The 21,864-nt window shown below is 40.6% G+C and overlaps 1 protein-coding gene across 1 annotated transcript in view; it reads right to left on the bottom strand.

Annotated features, from left to right (window-relative positions):
• Positions 1–13,926: 13,926 nt before the first annotated feature.
• The window catches only part of LOC149458755 (uncharacterized), a 128,907-nt gene continuing 120,969 nt past the window's right edge, over positions 13,927–21,864 (bottom strand). The window contains exons 15-16 of the mRNA XM_089681678.1: positions 20,778–20,921; positions 13,927–20,660 (exon numbers count right to left, since the gene is read on the bottom strand). Coding sequence (XP_089537804.1) covers positions 20,406–20,660; positions 20,778–20,921 — 399 coding nt within the window. The 3' untranslated portion in view covers positions 13,927–20,405. The remainder of the gene's footprint in view (positions 20,661–20,777; positions 20,922–21,864) is intronic.

Here is a 21,864-nt window from a genome sequence, read left to right as displayed (position 1 = left end):
GCACTACTCTTCATTTCTGGTGGGTCCAAATGCACTGGCCTTTAGTAAATATTGCACCTGGCCTACAACAATCAAACATCTAAAAAACATGCACTGTTTTGTGGTGAGATGGGAAGAAAAGGGTCAGGAAGATTTTTTTAGTGTGTAAATGCTCGTTGGAAACCCATAGGAAATGAATGAGCAAAGATATCATAATATGAATTGACACATTAGGGAAGGCATGCACATTGGTGTAAAGGGTCCTTATGTTCTGGGTACTGGCCTGTAATCTCTTATATGTGAGAACTGAGCAGAGTGCTTCCATTACCTCTGCAAAGAACTGCAGAATATGATGGTGCTATACTATATAGATGAAAGAATACCCTCTGTTGAGTCTGCTAAAGCAACATGATATGTTTGAGAGAGAAAGAAACCATAAAGTCTGTAATATATCCAGTTATAATGTATATGAAATCTTTATGGGTAAAGGGGATAATGCCCATAGAATGTAACAATTTGTCGATACAAATTTTCATTATTTACAACGTACAAAGTCTTCGGTCCCTACACAATTGCAATTGTAAATAATACACTTTGTAGTAAAATGAGCCAATGTGATTTTAAATTTCCCACAATTGCTAGATAATAGCATAGCCTTGGCAAATGTTGTAAGTCTCCCCTGTGTCTATATGCTGTATGTCATACATGGGCCCAGGAACCTTTACTCTTCCAAATACAGAAAGACATCACTCAGCATCTCTGTACAAATGCTTTCACCTCCTGGAGCTTTGTCACCCGCTTGGCTGCTCAAAAACAAAGCCTTCCTTTGTCTCCCGTCATGACTTCTTCTCCCTGTCACCACACAGAAGTGTTGAGGGCACAAACGTTCCTCTGCTACCAAACATTCATCTGCCATGTACAGCAAGCTGCACAGGGTTAACACACAAGCATGTATTCTGGAAAATGCAAGTGTCAGTATCAAGACGTTTTCATAAGAACTCAGCATGTCAACATCTTTGTGATTACATATATAACAGTAATTTTGGACACTGATAACATAGCCGTAGCTGCAAAAACAATCTGAATGATGGATAGACTGGCATGTTACAGTTTCCGTTAAAGATTATCAAATGTTTTGCATGTATATGATATTTAGGAAAATCGGACAAGGAGGAATTCTTAATTGCTTTTAGGGTTGCCACCCGTCCTTTTTTGAACCAGTCTGGTTTTCCAAAGTGCTTTCTGAGCACTCTCATCACTATCCAATTTTGGGGTGGGTTGTGTCTTTTTTTCAGCCTGCTACTTTCTTGCCTTGTCCCATGGCCTGCACCCTTCAGCTCTAGCTAGGAAACCTTCCCGCTAACCTATTATCCTCATTGTTTCATGCAGTAGGGGATTTTACGGCTTAACCACACTTACTGTAAAGAAGCCCTCCCTAAACTGGTGGTGAAGTCTTCTCTCATCCATACCAATTTGTCCCCTTATTCTCTGTACAGTCGTTAGGATAATAAGTAATTTTTTCAAATCTTATTACTGGACATTGATATATTTAAACATATTAGGAAGTTGTGTCTTAGGCTTTTATTTTGCCACACTGCACACATCCATCTCCTTACCATTTTGTATTTTTCTGTTGTGCATTAAAGGACTTGCTTCCTAAAAATAATAAACGGGCAGCACAGTGCCTAAATGGTTATCACTTTCGCCTGGCAGTACTAGGGTTGTTGGTTCAAATCCCAACCACGACATCACCTGCCTGAAGTTTGTATGTTCTCACTGTGCCTGTGTGGGTTTCCTCCAGGTACTCCAAAGACATGCTGGTAGGTTAATTGGCTCCTGTCTAAATTGGCCCTAGTATGTGTATGTATGAATGTAAGTTAGGGACCTTAGATTGTACACCCCTTGAGGGTTAGGGACTGATGTGAATGTACAATATATATATGTAAAGCTCTGCGTAAATTGACGGTGCTATATAGGTACCTGTAATAATAATGTTTTTTTTCCAATGCTTCCTGATCATTTTGCACAAGGGAAATGCTATTCAGGGAACACCTAAAAAAAGTGTACTGAATCTCACACTTGCTTTAAAGCTTCAGTAATGCTCTGATAACCAGGATGTGCCTGTCCTAACCTTTCATGTTGCTGGTCCCTGTAGGAGTCCACGCTGTGCCCGTCATGGTAGGCATACCCACAGAGAGCCTGGGAACCATAGGAATGGACCATAACCCTGAATCTGTATATCAACGTAGGTGATATCTTCATTTGTTGCACTCAGTACCAAGGTGAACACCTAAGCAGGAACCAGTTCCCAGAGCAACATTACAAGCGATCCCCACAACATGGGGGCCTAGGTCCAGTCTATAAGGTATTATCGAAATCTGGACTGTCAACTGTGATCAGCTGGGGTCATTTTGATTAGCTCAGCATGAAAAGAGCTTTCCTGGAGCATTTCAGTCCACAGTAGTGCATCTGTAGCAAACAATCAACTATGGGTGGCAAGGCACTGTCAAAAGATCTCGGGATAAAGTTGTGGACAGGCACAAGTCGGGAGATGGATACAAAAATGTTTTTAAAGGCTTTATCAATGCCTTGAAGCACACTGCCTATTATTAACCGCTTCCTGTCCGCCCTATAGCAGAAATACTGCTACAGGGTAGCACGGGTGCGCAAAATCACGTATATATACATGATTTTGCATTTTTGGGTAGGGGGCACGCTGCCATTCGCGGCCGTCAATCACCGGGTCCCAGGCGGTAATTACTCACCGGTGCACGGTTATTTCAAAGGATCTCCGACGGGAAAGAAGACTGTTTTGTTTACTAGCAGTCCTCCTCCCTGTCAGCTATGGCACATTGCGCTGGATGGCTGTGCACAGCACAGCCATCCAGAGCAGTGTGAATACAGTGAAGCACACTGACACAGCCCCCTAGTAAAACACTCCCTGCACACAGTTAACTCTCTGATTGCCCCTCATGTTAGCCCCTTCCTGCCTACTGCCATTAGTACAGTCTCAGTGCTTTTTTTTTAGCACTGATCACTGTATTGGTGTCACAGGAGATGTCAGTGACACCAAGTCAGTTCCCCCCAGTATCAGAATGTCCGCTGCAGTCCCGCTATAAGTCGCTGATTGCCACCATTACTAGTAAAAATTAAAAAAAAATTCCAGTATATATACTACCATTTGTAAGCGCTATAACTTTCACGTAAACCAATTAATTTACATGTATTGGGATTTTGTGTAGCAAAGACATGTAGCAGAATACATTTTGGCAGAAATTTATGACGAAATGGGATTTTTTAAATTTTTTTACTGGACATGTAAAATAGCAAAAAGTCAAAAATATTGTTTTATTCTCAAAATTGTCGGTCTTTTTTTTTATAGCGCAAAAATAAAAAATGCACAGATGATCAAATACCACAAAAAGAAAGCTCAATTCGTGGTAAAAAAATGTATGCAAAATTCATTTGGATGCAGTGTTGCATGACAGCGCAATTGCCAGTTAAAGTACTCAGTGTTGTAATGCAAAAAATGGCCTGGTCAAGAAGGGGGGGAAGATCCTCAAGAGGGCTAGTGGTTAAGAAGTGGAAGGATTTGGTACAACACAGACCCTCCCTGGATCAGGAGGTCATTCCAAACTGGATGAAATAGCCAGGAGGAAACTGGCCAGAGAGACTACCAAGAGGCCTACAGCAGCTCTGAAGCAGTTGCAGGAATTTACTGACATAGTGTGGCCATTGTGTGCATGTGACTACAATATCACAAATCCTCCACAAATGGAGCTTGTATGCAAGAAAAAAGCCTCTTCTCAAGAAAGGCCACATGCAGTCACGGCTGAGCTTTGCCAAAATGTACCTTGAAAATTCTGAGGCCACATGGAAAAAGGTGTTCTGGTCAGATGAGACTAAAATTGAATGATTTCACCTCAACACCAAACAATATGTCTGGTGGAAATCCAATCCAGCTCACCATCCAAATAACACCATTCCTAGAGTAGAGCATGGAGGTGGTAATATCCTGTTATCAGGGTGTTTCTCTGCAGCAGGGACTGGAGCACTTGTCAGCATAGAAGGAAAAATGGATGGGGCAAAATACCATCAAATTCTTGAGGAAAATCTGCTGTCTTCTAACAGAAAGTTGTCCATGGGAAGAAGGTTTGCCTTCCAACATGACAATGACCCAAAGCACACAAAAAAATGGCCACACAGTGGCTGAAGGAGAAAAAGTTGAATGTCCTTGCATGGCCTAGTCAGAGCCCAGACTTAAACCCCATTGAATATCTGTGGAAGACTGCAGTCCACAAACGGTCACCATCAAAGTTAACTTAACTTGGGCAGTTCTGAAAAGAAGAATGGGCAAATATTGCAAAGTCTGGATGTGCAAAGTTAGTAGAGACATCCCAACAGACTAAAGGCTGGAATTAAAGCAAAAGGTGGTTCAACAAAACACTAACACCATGGGGTGATCCTTTTTCCAACTCAGTGATTCTATTAAATACAGCTGGATAAAACAAAAAACGTGTCTGTCTTCATTTCATATTGCAAAGCAACAAAATGTGATTGTTTTAAAGGGGGTGGTTCTTTTCTACATTATTCCAATTTTTTTCTGAAGAAAACTAACTTGTAATTTGAAGTCTGTAGTGTATAGGCACTGCAACAGCACAAAGGAATAAACAGTAGGTACACATAATGGTGATCTGTATCCTAAATGGGGTTATCTATTAATGTAAAGCTATTTATAGCTGAAAAGTCGTAATAATGGTACCTACCTGTCACATTCTAATGTCTAGTCTCCCTGACTGCATATCAGTCGTATTATTTTCTGGTAACACACTGGCAGGAAATATGGGAAGTATGGATATGTCTTTAATCTTCGAGAGGCCAAGTGTTTTCACATGATTCAATCAACTCACCAAGCAGCACTTCTCTGTACCTTTTAGCTGCTTAAGAGGCTACAAGAGACTCACATGTACGTCAAACATCCCATTAAATATGAAAACAGCAAGAAATTGCGCAAGGGATTTGGCCTCTGTTTATTACTCATGGCTCTCCATCCTAAAAGGATCACTTCTCACCCCCCCAATATTGTATTAGGTGCTGTATTATATCAAATGCATAAAATCAAACTGCTTGTCCATTTCAGCTATTGAATATTATTTCAGCTAAATGCACCAAGTCTGGAACCATTAGATACAGTAACCATTGCTGCATGGCCTGGGCACATGTCCTAAGTGATGGTCATTTTTTTTCTGACATAAGTCTCTAAGCTCTGGTTCACACTGAATGCAACTTTGAAATCATGCCACTTGAAGTAGCGTGATTTCAAAGCTGCAGATCAGTGAGAGATTTGTACCTCCGATTTCTCTGTGGCTTGCAAACTCATTTACCAGAAGTCAATGCAAGTCACAATGAAAGTTGAAAAAAAGTAGTGCAGAAACCATTTTTTAAATCACGCTACTTCAAATTGCACTGATTAAGACACTGCCATAGAAATACATTAGATGCGACTTCAGGCGCAATTTGTAAATCCTATGTGGCACCTGAAGTCGCACCGGTGTGAAACAGGGCTTACATGCAGATAACATCAAAAATAAAAAAAACATTTTTTTCCCTGCATGTGGCTCTCAAATATAGTCACAATGTAGACATGGTACGATTTGCAGCCCTTGAAAGGGTTTTTGAGGATCCACGTGGTGGACATTTTCATCAAAGGGTGCTGCAGAAAGAGGCGAGAAGGATTTATATTTTAAATGCTACCTCTCCTCCTGGCCTTAATGAGGCATTGAGCTATACAGCCCTTTTATAGGATATATATTCTTACAGCCATTGTTATGGATAGTCTGTGTGTTCTCCCATTGGATGTTTGATGTTTCCCTGTTACGTTAATATCATTGGGCCAGGCTATAACCATCTGGTCCTTGCTGTTACTGGAACATCCCATTTGTGAAAATGATGCTATGGGGCGTTAATGCTGATCTATATGTAAATTTGATTTTTAATTTTTGCATTTATTATTCTCCACATTTATGTAACACGTCAAGGAGCGGGGTTCTATGGGGTTGGAGACGCCTATTGGTGGTTTGGTCTGGATGGATGTTTTGACCCTTAGCTTATGTGTCGCCCTTATAGACATCCTACAGATTCCATTTATATATGGGTGAGCTGATTGATATAATTAACAAGGCTTTGCCCATTGGTTTGGAATAGATGTAACTCATATACTCGGCTATGGATAATATATGGTGGGTTTGACAGATTTTGGGTCATAGATCCACCACGGTGGTGGAGTTGAGGTGGTGGAAGCCGAGCGGTGACTGCGTTTTTGTTGTTGGATGGCCTGTGGACTGTGTTGAGGATGGTGTATATGCATACGATGGTTACCATCTAGAAAAGATGGTTGTCATTGGCGCTTCTCAGACACGAGTGGCACTTCCGCCCATGCACTTCTATGGGCGGAAGTGACGTAGGCACGCATGCACGTTGTGCGCTGACCACGGAATGGGTGGTTCTTTCCCATGGGACCATTTGGTCCGGTACTGATTGATTACATCATTTAAACGCTGCAATAGATGAGTGTTTTGGTGCTAGCAGGGAAGGATGCATCTACAGAGCAGTTGCCGCAACATGGTTGTATTGGAGGTATGATAGAGGTTTATTTGGGTCGGCATCTTGGTACAGAGGGTCAGAGGTTGGAAACAATATTGAATATGGACACTAATTTATATAATTATAGGAGTCACACATTGATGCTTCTGCTGATTGATACTGGAGAATTTTTGGACAAACTACCTAGTGATATTGCTGTTGCTGGGTGGACATTTCTAGCTCCCCCTTGGATCTGGGCTTATCAGGTATGGATCTACTCATTTAAGGTGGAGTGGTAATGATGGAACATGGAATATATTGATATCCCCTTTGACTCTGTATGTTATTACTATTATGCCTAGATGGCCTCGGGGAGAGGGTGCATAGGAGATATTACAGAGATTTACATCGGCATGTAGCTATTGTTGCCATGTGTTTTCCTTTATCAGTGAATCATCTAATGTGAGTCACATTTGGGATGTTTCTTTTTACTTCCCCCCCCCCCCTTTTTCTTTGTGTTCCCCCTTTTCCTCTCCCCCTGTTTGCCTTAGGATGCAATATGACTATGTGTTTATTGCAGGGCCTTAATTTATGCACCATGTGGGGATATGGCCATATGGCCGGATATTGATCTGGGACCTTTTTAACCACTATGTGGATGCTGTTGCCCTTAATTACCACTCATGTTGACATGTGAGTTTGTGGAGAACGTTTCCTTTTGGTAGTGTTATGTAATGATAATTACTTAACTAATGTGTTGCAAATATATGCACATATGTATCTTCCAGCTAGGATACTGGACTTTTTTGTCTTCAACTCCTTTGGGGTCCTAAGGAAGCGAACAAGCGAAACGCGTCGACCTCTGGAGTACTTTGATGACATGATATATAATGCTGTGATATATTGGGCTGATTAGCCAAAATACTGTTTTTATGGTAAATTTTTGGAAGATATGTTTCAATAAACATGTTTTATACAACAATATGATGTTGTCCATTTTCTGTGCCAGTAAAGTCCCATTTGGTTTTTATGGTTCCTTATATGATAGATGAGGGATGAGGTACGTTTGCAGTCTGATTTATATAACTCCCTCCTTGGCAGACAAATGCTGTGTTTGGGAGTTGGTGCAGTCTTAAAGAGATATTAAATCTAAAAGCAAACATTTATTGTTTTACAGTTTACTAATTCTTAGATGTGATGGCTGCATTTGTTTTCTTTTTAGGCTTTCTTTCCTTCATTTTCACCTGGTGCTTCAGCCAGTATGTTTTTTGTTTTTCAACAGAACAAACTCTCCTGCAAATTTATCAGTTAGAGTGTTGAGACAAACCATTTAACACTAACAGGGGGGCTTACAGTGCTCAGCTTTTATTTTTTCAGGTAAATCCTTTATCCAAAAAGGAAAAAAAAAACTGTTTTCTGTAAATGATTCTGTAACCGCAGTGTGAGCTGAAGTTTGGCTTCAATTTGTTAGTGTATCCAAATCTTCTAGTACATCTAACTCTACTCTCTCCCCAGTTGGACAATACTACTGCCCCCTGTGCTCCTTCATCCAGAATGGAGGCATTCTAATACAGAAGGTACATTTTCCATGTTACAATCAAAAACATAAATGTATTTTATTGGGATTTTATGTGATAGACCAACACAAAGTGGCGTATAATTGTGAAGTGGAAGAAAAAAGGTTTTCAACATTTTTTACTAATAAATATCTTAAAGTGTGGAGAGCATTTGTATTCAGCCCCGAGTCAATACTTTGTAGAACCACCTTTTGCTGCAATTACAGCTGCAAGTCTTTTTGGGTATGTCACTACCAGCCTTGCACATCTAGAGAGTGAAATTTTTGTCCATTCTTCTTTGCAAAATAGCTCAAGCTTTGTCAGATTGGATGGAGAGCGTCTGTGAACAGCAGTTTTCAAGGTTTGCAACAGATTCTCAATTGGATTTAGGTCTGGACCATTTTTACACATGAATGTGCTTTAATCTAAACCATTCCATTGTAGCTCTGGCTGTATGTTTAGGGTCGTTATCTTGCTGGAAGGTGAACCTCTGCCCAGTCTCAAGTCTTTTGCAGACTCTAACAGGTTTTCTTCTAAGACTTCCCTGTATTTGGCTCCATCCATCTTCCCATTAACTCTGACCAGCTGCCCTTTTCCCTGTTGAAGAAAAGCATCCCCACAACATGCTGCTGCCACCATGTTTCACAGTGGGGATGGTGTGTTCAGGGTGATGTGCAGTGTTCGTTTTCTGCCACACATAGCGTTTTGCTTTTAGGCCAAAAAGCTCAATTTTGGTCTCATCTGTCCAGAGCACCTTCTTCCACGTTTACTGTGTCCCCCACATGGCTTCTCACAAACTGCAAATGGGACTTCTTATGGCTTTCTTTCAATAGCTTTCTTCTTGCCACTCTTCCATAAAGGCCAGACTTGTGGAGTGCGCAACTAATAGTTGTCCTGTGGACAGATTCTCCCACCTGAGCTGTGGATCTCTGCAGCTCCTCCAGAGTTACCATGGGCCTCTTGGCTGCTTCTCTGATTAATACTCTCCTTGACCAGCCTGTCAGTTTAGGTGGATGGCCATGTCTTGGTAGGTTTGCAGTTGTGCCATACTCTTCATTTTCGGATGATGGATTGAACAGTGCTCTGTGAGATGTTCAAAGCGTGGGATATTTTTTTTTTATAACCTATTTTCTCCACTACTTTATCCTTGACCTGTCTGGTGTGTTCCTTGGCCTTCATGATGCAGTTTGTTCACTAATGTTCTCCAACAAACCTCTGAGGACTTCACAGAACAGATGTATTCATACTGAGGTTAAATTACACACAGGTGGACTCTATTTACTAATTAGGTGATTTCTGATGGCAATTGGTTCCACTAGATTTTAATTAGGGATATCAGAGTAAAGGGGGCTGAAAAGAAATGCATGATACACTTTTCAGATATTTATTTGTAAAAAATGTTGAAAACTATTTATCATTTTCCTTCCACTTCACAATTATGTGCCACTTTGTGTTGGTCTATCACATAACAAACATTTATGTTTTTGGTTGTAACATGACAAAATGTGAAAAATGTCAAGGCACTGTATGTTAGTGGCCAGACCACCAGGTGAAAAAAGAGGTAGATAAAACTTACAAAAGAAAACAAATGTAGCCACCACATCTAATGATTGGTAAGCTGCAATTTATTATATTTTTTATTTTCAGTTTAAAAGCACTTTAACTAAAGCTGGCCAAGCATTATACAATGTTCTTACTCAATTTCCTTTAGATTTACTTTCAATATAGTGCATGGACCTATCTGATTGCATACAAATTTAAAGTGTTTAGGTTTGACCTCATACTACAGTATATGGTTTTAGTAAATCTAAAGAAAAATTGTACAAGAAAATTGTATAATGTATGGCCAACCTTATAGGAGCAGTGTGAACAGCAAGCTTTTATGAAGCTTTTATCAAGCTTCAAGCAGCTCTAAGCCCTTAAAGAACCCTTCAGCTCCTGTTTGGAAATGTTATATATAGATATTAATGGGAGTGTTGATTGTCACTTTAAACAAGCTGCAAAGTGGCTTCGGTAGGCTTTCAACAAGCTTCAAGTAGTTCTGAAGCCTGCTATCAGCTTATTTAAAGTGGCAAGCAGCACTCCTATTAGGGTCTGTGTTCAACATTTGCAAATTAGAGTTGATCGCAACTTTAAAAGCTCCAACAAAGATTGCTGAAAGTTCTGCCAATGCTTTATCAAAGCTTGCTGTTCACACTGCTCTTATACAAACTGAAGAACATATGGAACAGGCCATAGACAAAAATATGCACAGGGACCATGCAGTCAGTTCTTGTTGTTCAGTAAAAACAATCCAGCAATTCACTATCCTTATTTATTATGTGGGATTATATAGCCTGCTGACCTCCCCAATTCTTCCTTTCCATCACTTTTTCTGGTATATTGGCAACTTTACTATGAATTGATTTATGACAGGAGCTGATGTAGAACCCTCCAGTGATAACAGCAACTCATCCTTCACCTTTAGAGGATGACTCACAGCACCTCCCTGTGTTACACCTATTCAGTGTTTTACAGACCAAACCTCCCATTTTAACATGCGTATATCCCATGTTACCCTCTAGAGTGGCAATTCTCAACGAGGGTTACATGGAACCCCAGGGTTCCTTCAGAGGTTGTTAGTGGTTCCATGAGCTGTGGCTGATTGACCTCCCATTTTATGGTGCCTGCATAGTTCTGTGGTTAACGTAACTTGGCAGAGTTACTGGCATGGTAGAATGATCTGTTTTAGCTGTCTGCTGGGGTGGCATTCTGACCATCACTGTAAAAGACCACCACAGACCTTCAATGAAAGGGGCATTTTCTCATTGACTTCCAATGGGAGGTTTTATCTGGGGTTCTCCTGGACCGGAAAATTATTTCAATGGTTCCATTAGGATAAAAAGTTTCAGAGAGAGGCTGATCTAGTGCCTCTGCAAAAATCATCCTTTAAAATCCAGTCACGTGATCCATCTATATTTCCCATTGCAGAGGATGACTTTATGGTACTTTCACCATTTAGAAGTGTTTTAATGTATGTAAAGGGGGTATCTCTAAACCCTTAAAATACAACTAAAGCCTCTGGTGTGATAGTCTAAACTGGTTCCATATCCAGTTACTATGTGATGCACAAGCCTCATAAAGTAAACAAATTACTTCCGTTACCCTCCCTGACTGAGCCAAATATGCTTGTTTGTGTCTCACACGCTCCCCTTCTCAGACACTGCAGCTCAACGTGGGAGGGTTTCAAAAACAGGGGCAGGGCTGGGTGTGGTTAGGTGCTGATTGACAACCGACATCTTGTAAATCAGCAGTGACAACACTGATAACCACACCCCCTGCAACATGTTTTTTATCCTTGTGTAGTGCAAGCAGGCACAGTCTGCATGAGAGTGGGAACTGTGCTCTAAATTCTGGAGCAGTGCAGCAATGTTGCCACACCATCATAGACATTTGTGTGACTTTTCAGAGGGTCTAAGAGAAAACTAAGTCCTGATGCAGTTATAATTAGAGAGGTATTAAACCCAAAAATGTTTTACATTGCACTTCAATCCTCAGATGTGGTAGCTGCATTAGATTTCCTTTTAAGGCTTTTTTAGTGGTGCACCGAAATGAACATTTTGGTGCAGAAACCAAAAATTCAGGATGTGCTTGCCTGAAAACCGAAACCAAAATGTCTGCGTATGTGCAGGTGGGGAGGCTCAAATATTTTATTTTTTTTTGCTTTAAATGTGTTTTTATTTATTTTTTTTAACTTATGATTTTATTGCTATGGCATAAGGGACCAATAGTACCCTATGTGATAGGTCCTATTTGTAGGGGGGAGGGGGTGGGGCAGTGAGTGAAAAGAGGGGGTAGGAGAGGAGTAGTGTATACAGTGAGGGAGGAGTGAATACAGAAAGGCTCCCACCCTTGCCGCCACTAAATGTCATTGCTGGTTTTTAAATGCAATTGCCGGCTTTGCTTTTCCTTCACTTTGTAGCTCTGAGAAGGAGTTGTCATTGACCCCGCCACTAAAGTAAACAATGGGGTGAAATCACTGGGTAATGTCACTGAGTGACCCCCCCCCCCTTTGTTTACTTTAGTGGTGGGGCGAATGACAGCTCCTTCTCAGAGCTATAAAGTGAAGAAAAAAAAGAGCCGATAATTGCAGTTAATAGCCGGCAATGACATTTAGCGGCGGCAAGTTGGGGAGCCTGTGTGTATATACCGCTCCCTCACTATATACACTGCTTACCTCCTCTCCTGCCTTTCTCCCCCCCTCCCCCATCTGCAGTACACACAGCCCCCTCAACCCCCCCCCCCTGGCCAAATAGTCAGTCACTGATTGGGGCCTGGGTCTCTCGGGCCGCAATTATTGGCTCCTACATCGGCTTTTTCCTATAGGAAAAATGCAGCATCATTATCAGTCTGGGGGGATGGGAGTGTTAGATGTACTAACAGATTTAGATACACTAACAAAACAAAAGTTCAGCTTACATTTTCAAATCAATTACAGCAACATTTTTTTTCTTTTGGGATAAAGGTTTTACAGGAATATATAAAAGCTCACTATTGTAAGCACCCCTGTCAGTGGTGAATAGTTTGTCTCATCCATGTAATCTGATACATCTGGGAGAGAACTTGTTCTTTTGAAAAACAACAGATTTTCTGGTCAGATCACTAGCTGAAAATAGATGTGATGGCTGCATTAGCTTTCTTTTTTAGGCTTTTTTCTAAGAATTGTTAAACTGCAATATAATAAATGGTTGCTTTTGGGTTTAACCACTTCCTGTCTGGCCCATGCATATAAACGGCTGGATGGGAGCAGTGCAGGGGAGGGTGACCGTTTTTAAATGTCCTCCCCGCTTCCCTGCTTGTGCATGCTCCCTGGGAGTGCGCAGCACCTCAATCTGGTGCCCAGTGGAACACTGATCGCTCTACGAGACCTGTGTGAGGTCCCGATCATGTGATCACTGATTGGCCAATCAGTGATCACATGAAGAGTAGTAAGCAAGATGTCACTTCTGACATCATTGCTTACTACGTGTGAAATCTGTGAATGATCACATGGTACAAGGCTATTCACAACAGCCTTGTACCATATGACAAGCTGTGACCAATCACAGCTCACATTATTTTTCTCAATGACTGCAGGAATGCAGCCAGAGAGGAGAAATGATTGCTTTTACAGCCTTTATGGGTGTAAAAGCAATCAGTGTAAAAAAAAAAAAAATCTTCATCACCCCCCAAAGTAGTGCAGTGTCACTATAATGACACTGTACTGCTAGGGTGACGGTATGTAAAAAAAAAAATAAATACTTTTTTTTTTTAAAGTTATAATTTTTGTTTATAAACCAATTTGTTTTTTTTTTTTTTTTTTTACTAAAAAGATAACAGAATACATTTTGGCCAATATTTATGAAGAAAGATTATTTATTTGCAAAATTTTCTAAGAAAAACACTTTTTTTCAAAATTTTTTGACTTTTTCATTTATATAGCAAAAACAAAATAAAATTCCCAGTGGTGAACAAATACCACCAAAATAAAGTTTTATCTGTCAAAAAATGCTAAAAAATTCATATGGGTACAGTGTTGCATGACCGCGCAATTGTCATTCAAAGTGCGATAGCACTTAAAGCTGAAAATTGGCCTGGGCATGAAGGGGGTGAAAGTGTCCGGACTTGAAGTGGTTAATATTGTTTTAAGTGCTGCAGCACATACTGTATATAACTTTTTTTAAAATCACAGGCCATATTAATAATTTAATAGTCAGATTAAACAGCGTCCTATTGGACCTGCAATTTACATATCCCAATCCCAGATGTACACCAAATAACTACACATCACTCAGGAGACATGGATTTATTGTTTATTCCAGTGCAAATAAACGGTAGCATTAAGGCCACACCCTCTGCTTACATGAAAAGCTCTGCATAGTACCTGATAAGAGGGGTGGCTTGGATGGAGGCTCAGATAACATCAATGGCTTTGAACAATTCTAACATTAAAACAACATAACAAATAAAAGTAACATAAGTCAAATTTGAGCATTTTGATGCCACATGAAAAAGCAGAGAATTCAGAAAGCCCATGGTGTGTGCGGACAGTTACAAGGTAAATAAAGGCTGAACACACACTGGATCTGGTCTATTGGACCTAAACAATCAGACCTTCAACAAACCTCTGCATTTTTTTGAATGTGAGATGATTCTCCAGCTTACACAGATCTGGACCAATGTGCCTCTACCATATTTGGAATTGAAGCGGATTGGCCAAGATTATACAACCTGTCAGTGTCTTTGTAAGGACTCTGATGGTCTCATTTGTGTCCAGCAGCCACTGAGTTGAATGTACAATTGTGCTTGAATTGTCTCTATCCTGCGGCAAACTCTTTAGACGTATGGCTAACCTGAGACCGTCTTCTCCGTTTGTGACAACAGGAGTGAATCTGAGGAAGATCTATTCATACAGTAAGACAGCAATATAATACAGCTTATCAAAAGTATTCCAGAATAAAATGTAACGCAAGTGGTGCAGTAATATGCCATTTTAAGCTTTTAGATGCACCAAATCCAGCTGGATTGACTTGCACCTATCACAGACAGACAAAAGTGTCCATTTTATTGCATAACCTAGACAATGTTTTAGGAACGAGTGCCATCATTGCAGCATGAGGTTGTTCGTGTTTTAGTGACATCACTGTTCCCAAGGGAAGTGACAGAATTGTGACCCTCAAATCAGCAAACACTGCTTAAAGCCCAACTGAAGTCTCACAACTTTTTAGCAGTACAAGTCCTCTATGAATTGTACATGTTATTATTTTTACTTAGGAATGCTTTAGAATTTTTCTCTTTGTGAAAATGGTGCTTCCTGCCCTCACCACTCCACGGCTGTGTGCTGGCATTGCTGAGAAACGGCCACACTCATAGCAAACAGGTCTGTTTTAATTATTGAGTGCAGTGGATATTTAAAGAAGAATTCCAGGTACAGACATTTTTACACAGTTGCATTGGTCCAGCTTGAACCAATGTAACCTATGCATACACCATACCTGTTGGATCCCTCTGGAAGCTGTAAATCACTGTAGTAGACACTACAGTAGACCTCATCTGGAATATGCAGTTCAGTTTTGGGCACCAATTCACAAAAAGAACATTGAGGAACTGGAGAAAGTACAGAGAAGGGCAACCAAACTGATAAGAGGCATGGAGGAGCTCAGCTATGAGGAAAGATTAGAGGAACTGAATTTATTCTCTCTTGAGAAGAGGAGATTAAGGGGGGATATGATAAACATGTATAAATACATCAGTGGTTCATATAGTGAACTTGGTGTAGAGTTATTCTCCCTGAGGTCATCACAGAGGACAAGGGGGCACTCTATGTCTGGAGGAAAAGAAATGTAATTTTAAAACATGCAAAGGTTTCTTCACAGTGAGAGCTGTGAAAATGTGGACTAGACTCCCTCAAAAGTTGGCTCTGGCCAGCTCAGTGTATTGCTTTAAAAAAGGCCTGGATTCTTTCCTAGATACACAGAATATAACTGGATACTAACATTTATAGATAAAGTTGATTCAGGGAATATCCGATTGCCTCTCAGGGGATCAGGAAGGAATTTTTTTCCCTGCAGGAGCAAATTGAATCATGCTTTGTTGGGTTTTTTTGTATTCCTCAACTGTGGGTATAGGATAACTTTTTTTTTTTTTTTAATGGTTGAACTGGGTGGACTTTTGTCTTTTTTCAGCCAGACTAATTATGTAACTATACTACAAGGATCTCCACTAGTCTCTAGGTCCCACTGCACTGATTACATGAAGTGGAGAAATGCGGCAGTGATGTCATGCTCTCAGCTTTGTACAACCAGGGTATGCTCTGCATTAATTGAGAAAATACATAGCATTTTCTGAATGACACCTGTGCCAAGCAGGCAACCTCCTGTGTTCACAATGTAGCATACTAGCCACTCAACACAGGACCCAGAAGCTAGTGGAGATCACTGTAGTAACGGTGTCTACTTCCGTGATTTCCAGCTTCCGAGAGCCTAGGTGCCCAACCTGCAGCCCTTTGGTATATGTTATGTAGCCTTCAGCAACTTGTAGTGGGAACATTGATTAGGGTAATAGCATTGATCTCTGCTAGCCTCATGTAACATGTTCCCAGTTTCGTCTTTTGTAGCATAGCCCCAGCCAAAAATGTCCACAATTTCTGCAGTTTCTGACGGTCCTCTCAAGCATTACATATATTGAACATTATGTGTGGCCCTTTGGTGATATCAGGGGTCGCATCTGAGGCCCCTTTAGCTCATAGATTGACAACCACTGTTCTAGAGCGATTGGCAAGGTATGGCAAATGCATAATTACACTGGTCCAAGTTGAACCTGTAGGACTATGTAAAAATATCTATACCTGGATTTCTTCTTTAATGGTTCCTATTAGACTGCACATGCACTGTAACAGGAAAGCAAAGGCAAGACGTTTAAATCTGTCTATCTGACTGCATATTTATTTCTGTGACTTCAACTGGGCTTTATGTTGCAGGTACCCTATAAAAAAAAAATTCCCCAAATCAAATTACAGAAAAACTGTCCAATTAAATTACAGGCATGGACTCAAATAGACAACAAAGCATAAGGCTAACCTAGACCAGCTTTAGGTCATTTGAACATATTTTGGTCCTTAGCAGCATGTGATACATTGTACAAAATACTCTTAACAGATGTGTAAACACAAATTGCAATTCAAAATCATTGTAATTGCACAGAAATAGTACCAAATACAAATACTTATAAGTTCACGGGAATCGACAGCATCATCTCTCTATAAAGAAAGAAACATAAAAGAAACATAAAAGGATCAAGTGACACAACCTCCTAATGATTAACCCAGTGGCAGAACAGCTTAACAGAGGTTCCTGAAATTCCACCTGCCTGACTAATCTGAAATAAACGCAGGCCCAGAAATTATTCTTGTAAATAGTATTTATATATTTTTTTCCTTTGTGCCCATAGAGACTGAAAGGGGTTTTAAGATGCCTTTTCTTTGCTATAAACTCCATAAGAACCCATTCACACAAGTAACGTTCACTACTGCACTGCCACTTGTGTTGCACAATGTTGCGCTGCAAAAGGTACTGCATTCTAAACTTTTTTCAGTGCACACCATCACAGCACGGTGACGTGAACAGTCCTGATAGGGGACATGGTTTTTTGCTTTGTTTATGCATTGGGTAAGGTTGCCCAGCTCATTGCAAATTATCTGGTATGAACAAGCCCTATAAGTTAGAAACGCCATTACTTGTAGGAATCAGGTTTTCTTGTTATTACTGAACCTAATCCAGCTCCACTACTTTTGTGTGACGTATAGAGATGGGCAAGCAGCCATAGGATATGGCTGGGCAGAGACCTGCCTACCCCGATTTGTAAAAAAAAAATAGAATCAAAATGTATATATATAGTATGCAGATCAGGCAATGCATAGATTTGCTTGCTAGTTGTCTATGAGCATTCACAAACCATTATTTTATCCTAATTGTTGCAGTTATAGATTTAGGAACTGTTATGTTATTGGATATAAAAGTTGATAAGGGGCAGATCAGGAGTATGTAGCTATGGACAGCTCCAGGGCCGTAGATAGTGCAAATGGGTCCCTGGTATGAAATTCAGTTTTGTCAGCCGCATAAATATTACAATATTATGGTATGTCTGACAGGTTTTGTATGGTAAGAAATAATGTTATATAATTGAAAATTCCCTATGAACTCTCCTGGAATGGTTTGTTTCCACGCAGAAACTGTAAAACATACAGGAGGTTGTGCCTGGCAGCTATACAAAATGTTTAAGACTTCCATCTTTTACATCAGTTCTTACTGGGCACAACAGGTACAGTAAATATGGGCACATTGGAACAAGAAAGATAACAGAAACCTGTCTTTACTAATCTACCCTCACAAAAATGCTAGTTACCTAGCTGTTGGTTGGCAGTGGCTGCATGCGTATTCTAGCTCAGTGATTCACAGTATGGAAACCAGGATTAACACAACATAGTATTTTCAAACTGTGACAGTTATTGCAGCCAATGCCTTTCTCTTCAGGCAGATGTCCTTTAAAGCAGAACTAAACCCTCCTATCTTTTTCATCCAAGGAAGCTGACATTTTAGCCTATATTTGATTTTCACTTCCCATGGTGTTGCACGTGATCAGTTATGACACCAGTATGGGCTTAAAAAACCCCCCAAACATTTAAATTCACCTAGATGGATACAGCATCGATCCGATGCTGCACTGACTCTGCAGTGAGAACTGACCGATCACACACTGCTGATCGCTCAGTTCTCCCCTTCCACTCTAAGCGGAGAGCCCTGACTGTGGAAGGGGCGAGAGGGGCTGCCACAGGCTCTCTGTGGATCGCTAAGAGGCTGAGCTAGGTGCTGGTCCAGGCCTCCGGGTGGATCATGACCATATGGTCGGTATCTTTTCTAAGCCTGGACTGGCTGAGTGACGTCAACTGACTTTAGCACAATGTCAGCTAAAAATGGGTCACAGGAGTGCAGAAAGAACTGCACTCCTGTGACCTACATCAGATGTATAGCCAAAATAGCTTTGGCCCTACTTCATCTTTAAGTAAAGTCCATCGCTAACTAATCAGAGAACCTCACTATCTGTTTTCTACCTTTAATTATACGTCAACTCTACTTTCTAACAGCATCAATTCCATGTAATGGTTACATCTTCCCCAAATGCAAGAGCAACTACAACGGCAAATTTTGGCCACCTACAAAGGACATCGGTGACTGGCTTTGCCTGACTTCTCAGCAAAGTTACCATTATCACTGGCCTTCATGAATTCTCTAAAAATTCCAAGAGAGAAGCCACTAAGGCTAGGTTCACATATGTGAGGGTGTTGCGGCTGCGGATCTGAATGAAAATCTGTGTAGCCACACCACCCGCACAGAGCAATGCGGACCCGCGGGCGGGTGCTATTAGTTCTGATGGCACGCCGCCCGCACTGGGAACTGAGGTTCCCGTGTGGGCTGCGTTTTCAGAAGAAGTGCAGGGACTTCTTCCCTGCGTGTCACGGAGCTCGGGAGTCCATTCAAATGAATGGGCTCTCGTGCCCACGCAAAACATGGCCCGCACAGCGGCATATATGTGAACCAGGGGTAAAAGAAGAATGTTACAGAATTCTCTCCCATAGCTGACTTTACACAGTTGTGCTGGGGTGGCAGAAATATTTCCTCACTGGAATCCTAAACTATGCTGAAGACTCAGATTAAAATGGAACTAAACCTTTCTATTGTTTTCAGCTAAGGAAGCTGCCATCATAGGCTCTGTTTGATCTTTAACTGCCATGATGCTGCACATATGATCAGTTATGACACCAGACATTTGATGGTTTGACAGTTGAGAACACAAACAAATGTGACAATTACATTCCCAGCACGTGCCAAGAAATGTAACTGTTTCTTGAAACTGTCAAATCAATGGGTTTAGTTCCATGCTAAACATAAAAAAGGAAAAAGCAATATCTGGTAATGTTTCTCCATTATAGCCTTGTCCTCTGCGAAGCATGTTGTGTTACAGGTCAGTATGCCACTGGATGATAAGGAATGCCACATGAACAGACATCTCAGCTACTAGTTCATAATCTCTAGCCTCCTGTTTGACTGAACATTAACATGACAAAGGCCATATATTCAGAAAATCTTTGAAGACTAATTTTTACAGTGCCAATACTTGCCACTCGACATATTGGAGGATGTGACTGAGAAACGAACTTGGATTAAGACTTGCTATGAAGATTGTGACATCCTTCAAATACAGGTCAAAGGAAAAATAAAATTTATAGACCAAGAATCTGCACTGCTCTCAGTCCAAACAGTGCAAGAGTGCCAGCTAGAGGCAAAGATAAAAACTGCAGGATAACAGGAAGAGATGAAAACAGCTTTTAGATATATATGAAAAGCAATGTCAATAAACAAGATATGCTGACCTATGTAAAATGTTGTAGTCTGCATATTCCTTAATGACATGAAGAAACACAAAAATAACCTCATCTATAACTTCATACTTTCTAAGTAACCAAGGAACATTGTTCCTTATTTTAAAACTATGAGCATAGGTTCAGAATCCCATAGGGTTCTGTTTATTTAATAAAGGAATTTTGAATCCCTTTGAAATAAGGAAAGACCATCCATACAGTCCTCTGGTGGTCTCTGCCATGTTCAGCGAAAGCAACAAATATAAGGCACCTGATGGTCTCAATTACACTGCACCCAGGGAGTACCATGAAAAAGTGCTCAGGAGTTCTATCAGGTAACAGACGTCCTCTCCTCACACTAGATTTTTGTTGCGTTTAGGAATAATTCTCCTGTATGTGCGTCGTTCTGAGATGTTGCGTTTCACTTTCACCACCACGGGAGAGCTCTCTGGGTTAAGTGAAGGACTTGAGTAGGACCTCTTTAATCCTGTGGTCTCTCCTTGACCACCATCAGGTTCCGTCAGCCGAGACTCAAAAGCCTGGAGATCTTCACAGCCACTTTCCAAACGTACTGCAAGAAGCTTCACGTAGGTTTCGTACCTTAGTTTCTGGAGAGAAGCAGATCATATGCAACAAAGTTAACTAAAGAACGTGAAATCTCGTAAGATGCCAAATTACCCCAAGGTTGACAGCTATACTGTATAAAGCGGATGTCCCTCCTTTACCTCATATCGTAAATACTCCTCCCGCAAATGGTAGTCCTCAGAGTCTCGACTTTTACTCTTTGGGTCTGGAAGATTTCGTTGATGCTCAGTCAAGTCATCTGTAAATCTGTCCATTAAAGACTCATGAGACTGAAGTTGCTCTTCCTATGTAGAGATTGTATTATGTTACATTATTAAAGAAAAAAATCAGTGCATCCCCAAAAGACATATTACAACCTCAAATCCCCAAAAAATTGTCACGCTGTGTAATATCTATATAAAAAGAGAACGCAATGATTTGCATATTTCATAAACCCATATTTATTTACAATAGAAAATAGAAAAGTGAGAAATGTACCATTTTTAGAGAATGATAAGGTAATTTTGAGATTGATGGCAGGCACACATCTCAAAAAAGTTGGGACAGGGCAAGAAAAACATGGTAAAGTAAGTGGTAATAACAAGGAAGAGTTGAAAGAACATTTTTCAACTAATTAGGTTAAACTGGCAACAGTTCAGTAACATGATTGGGTAAACAAAAAAAGAGCATCTTAGAGAGTCAGAGTTTCTGCAAAATAAAGATGGGCAAAGGTTTGCCAATCTGTGAAAAGCTGCATCTAAAAATTGTTGAACAATTTTAGAATAATGTTCCTCACCGTAAAATTGCAAAGACTTTAAATAAATCATCATCTACAGTACATATCATCAAAAGATTCTGAGAATCTGGAGATTGGGTTGAGGCTAGAATTAGGGTTGTACGTTCTAATAGCTGTTGGATATTTAGGACTACCTGATCTCCTGTCTTTCTTAGGGTTCTTGATGGTGTGGGGTTCATTCACAAGCTTCCAGTCCCTGACACCTGTTGTGGCCATTACACAGCAGTTTTCTCTAAAAATATTCACAGACTGTTCACATTTCTTCTAGTGGCTCATGAACTGGCAAAAACTTGCTCAATGGGTGGCCCTGTCTGTGGCCTCCCACCAAACATTCCTTGATTGAAAAATCGAAGGAGCCAGGTAGAAAATGATCAGACAAACAGCACGTGCATCCACTCAAATGCAGCCTGCTTGGTTATTTTGTAAATACAATAACTGCAGTGGAAGATTTC

The sequence above is a fragment of the Staurois parvus genome, unplaced genomic scaffold (assembly GCF_062004578.1).
Source record: "Staurois parvus isolate SC_StPar_1 unplaced genomic scaffold, SC_StPar_1.0 ptg000276l, whole genome shotgun sequence".
Lineage (NCBI taxonomy): Eukaryota > Metazoa > Chordata > Amphibia > Anura > Ranidae > Staurois > Staurois parvus.
Note: the sequence above shows the minus strand (reverse complement) of the source record. Positions and strands in the feature narration are given on the sequence as shown.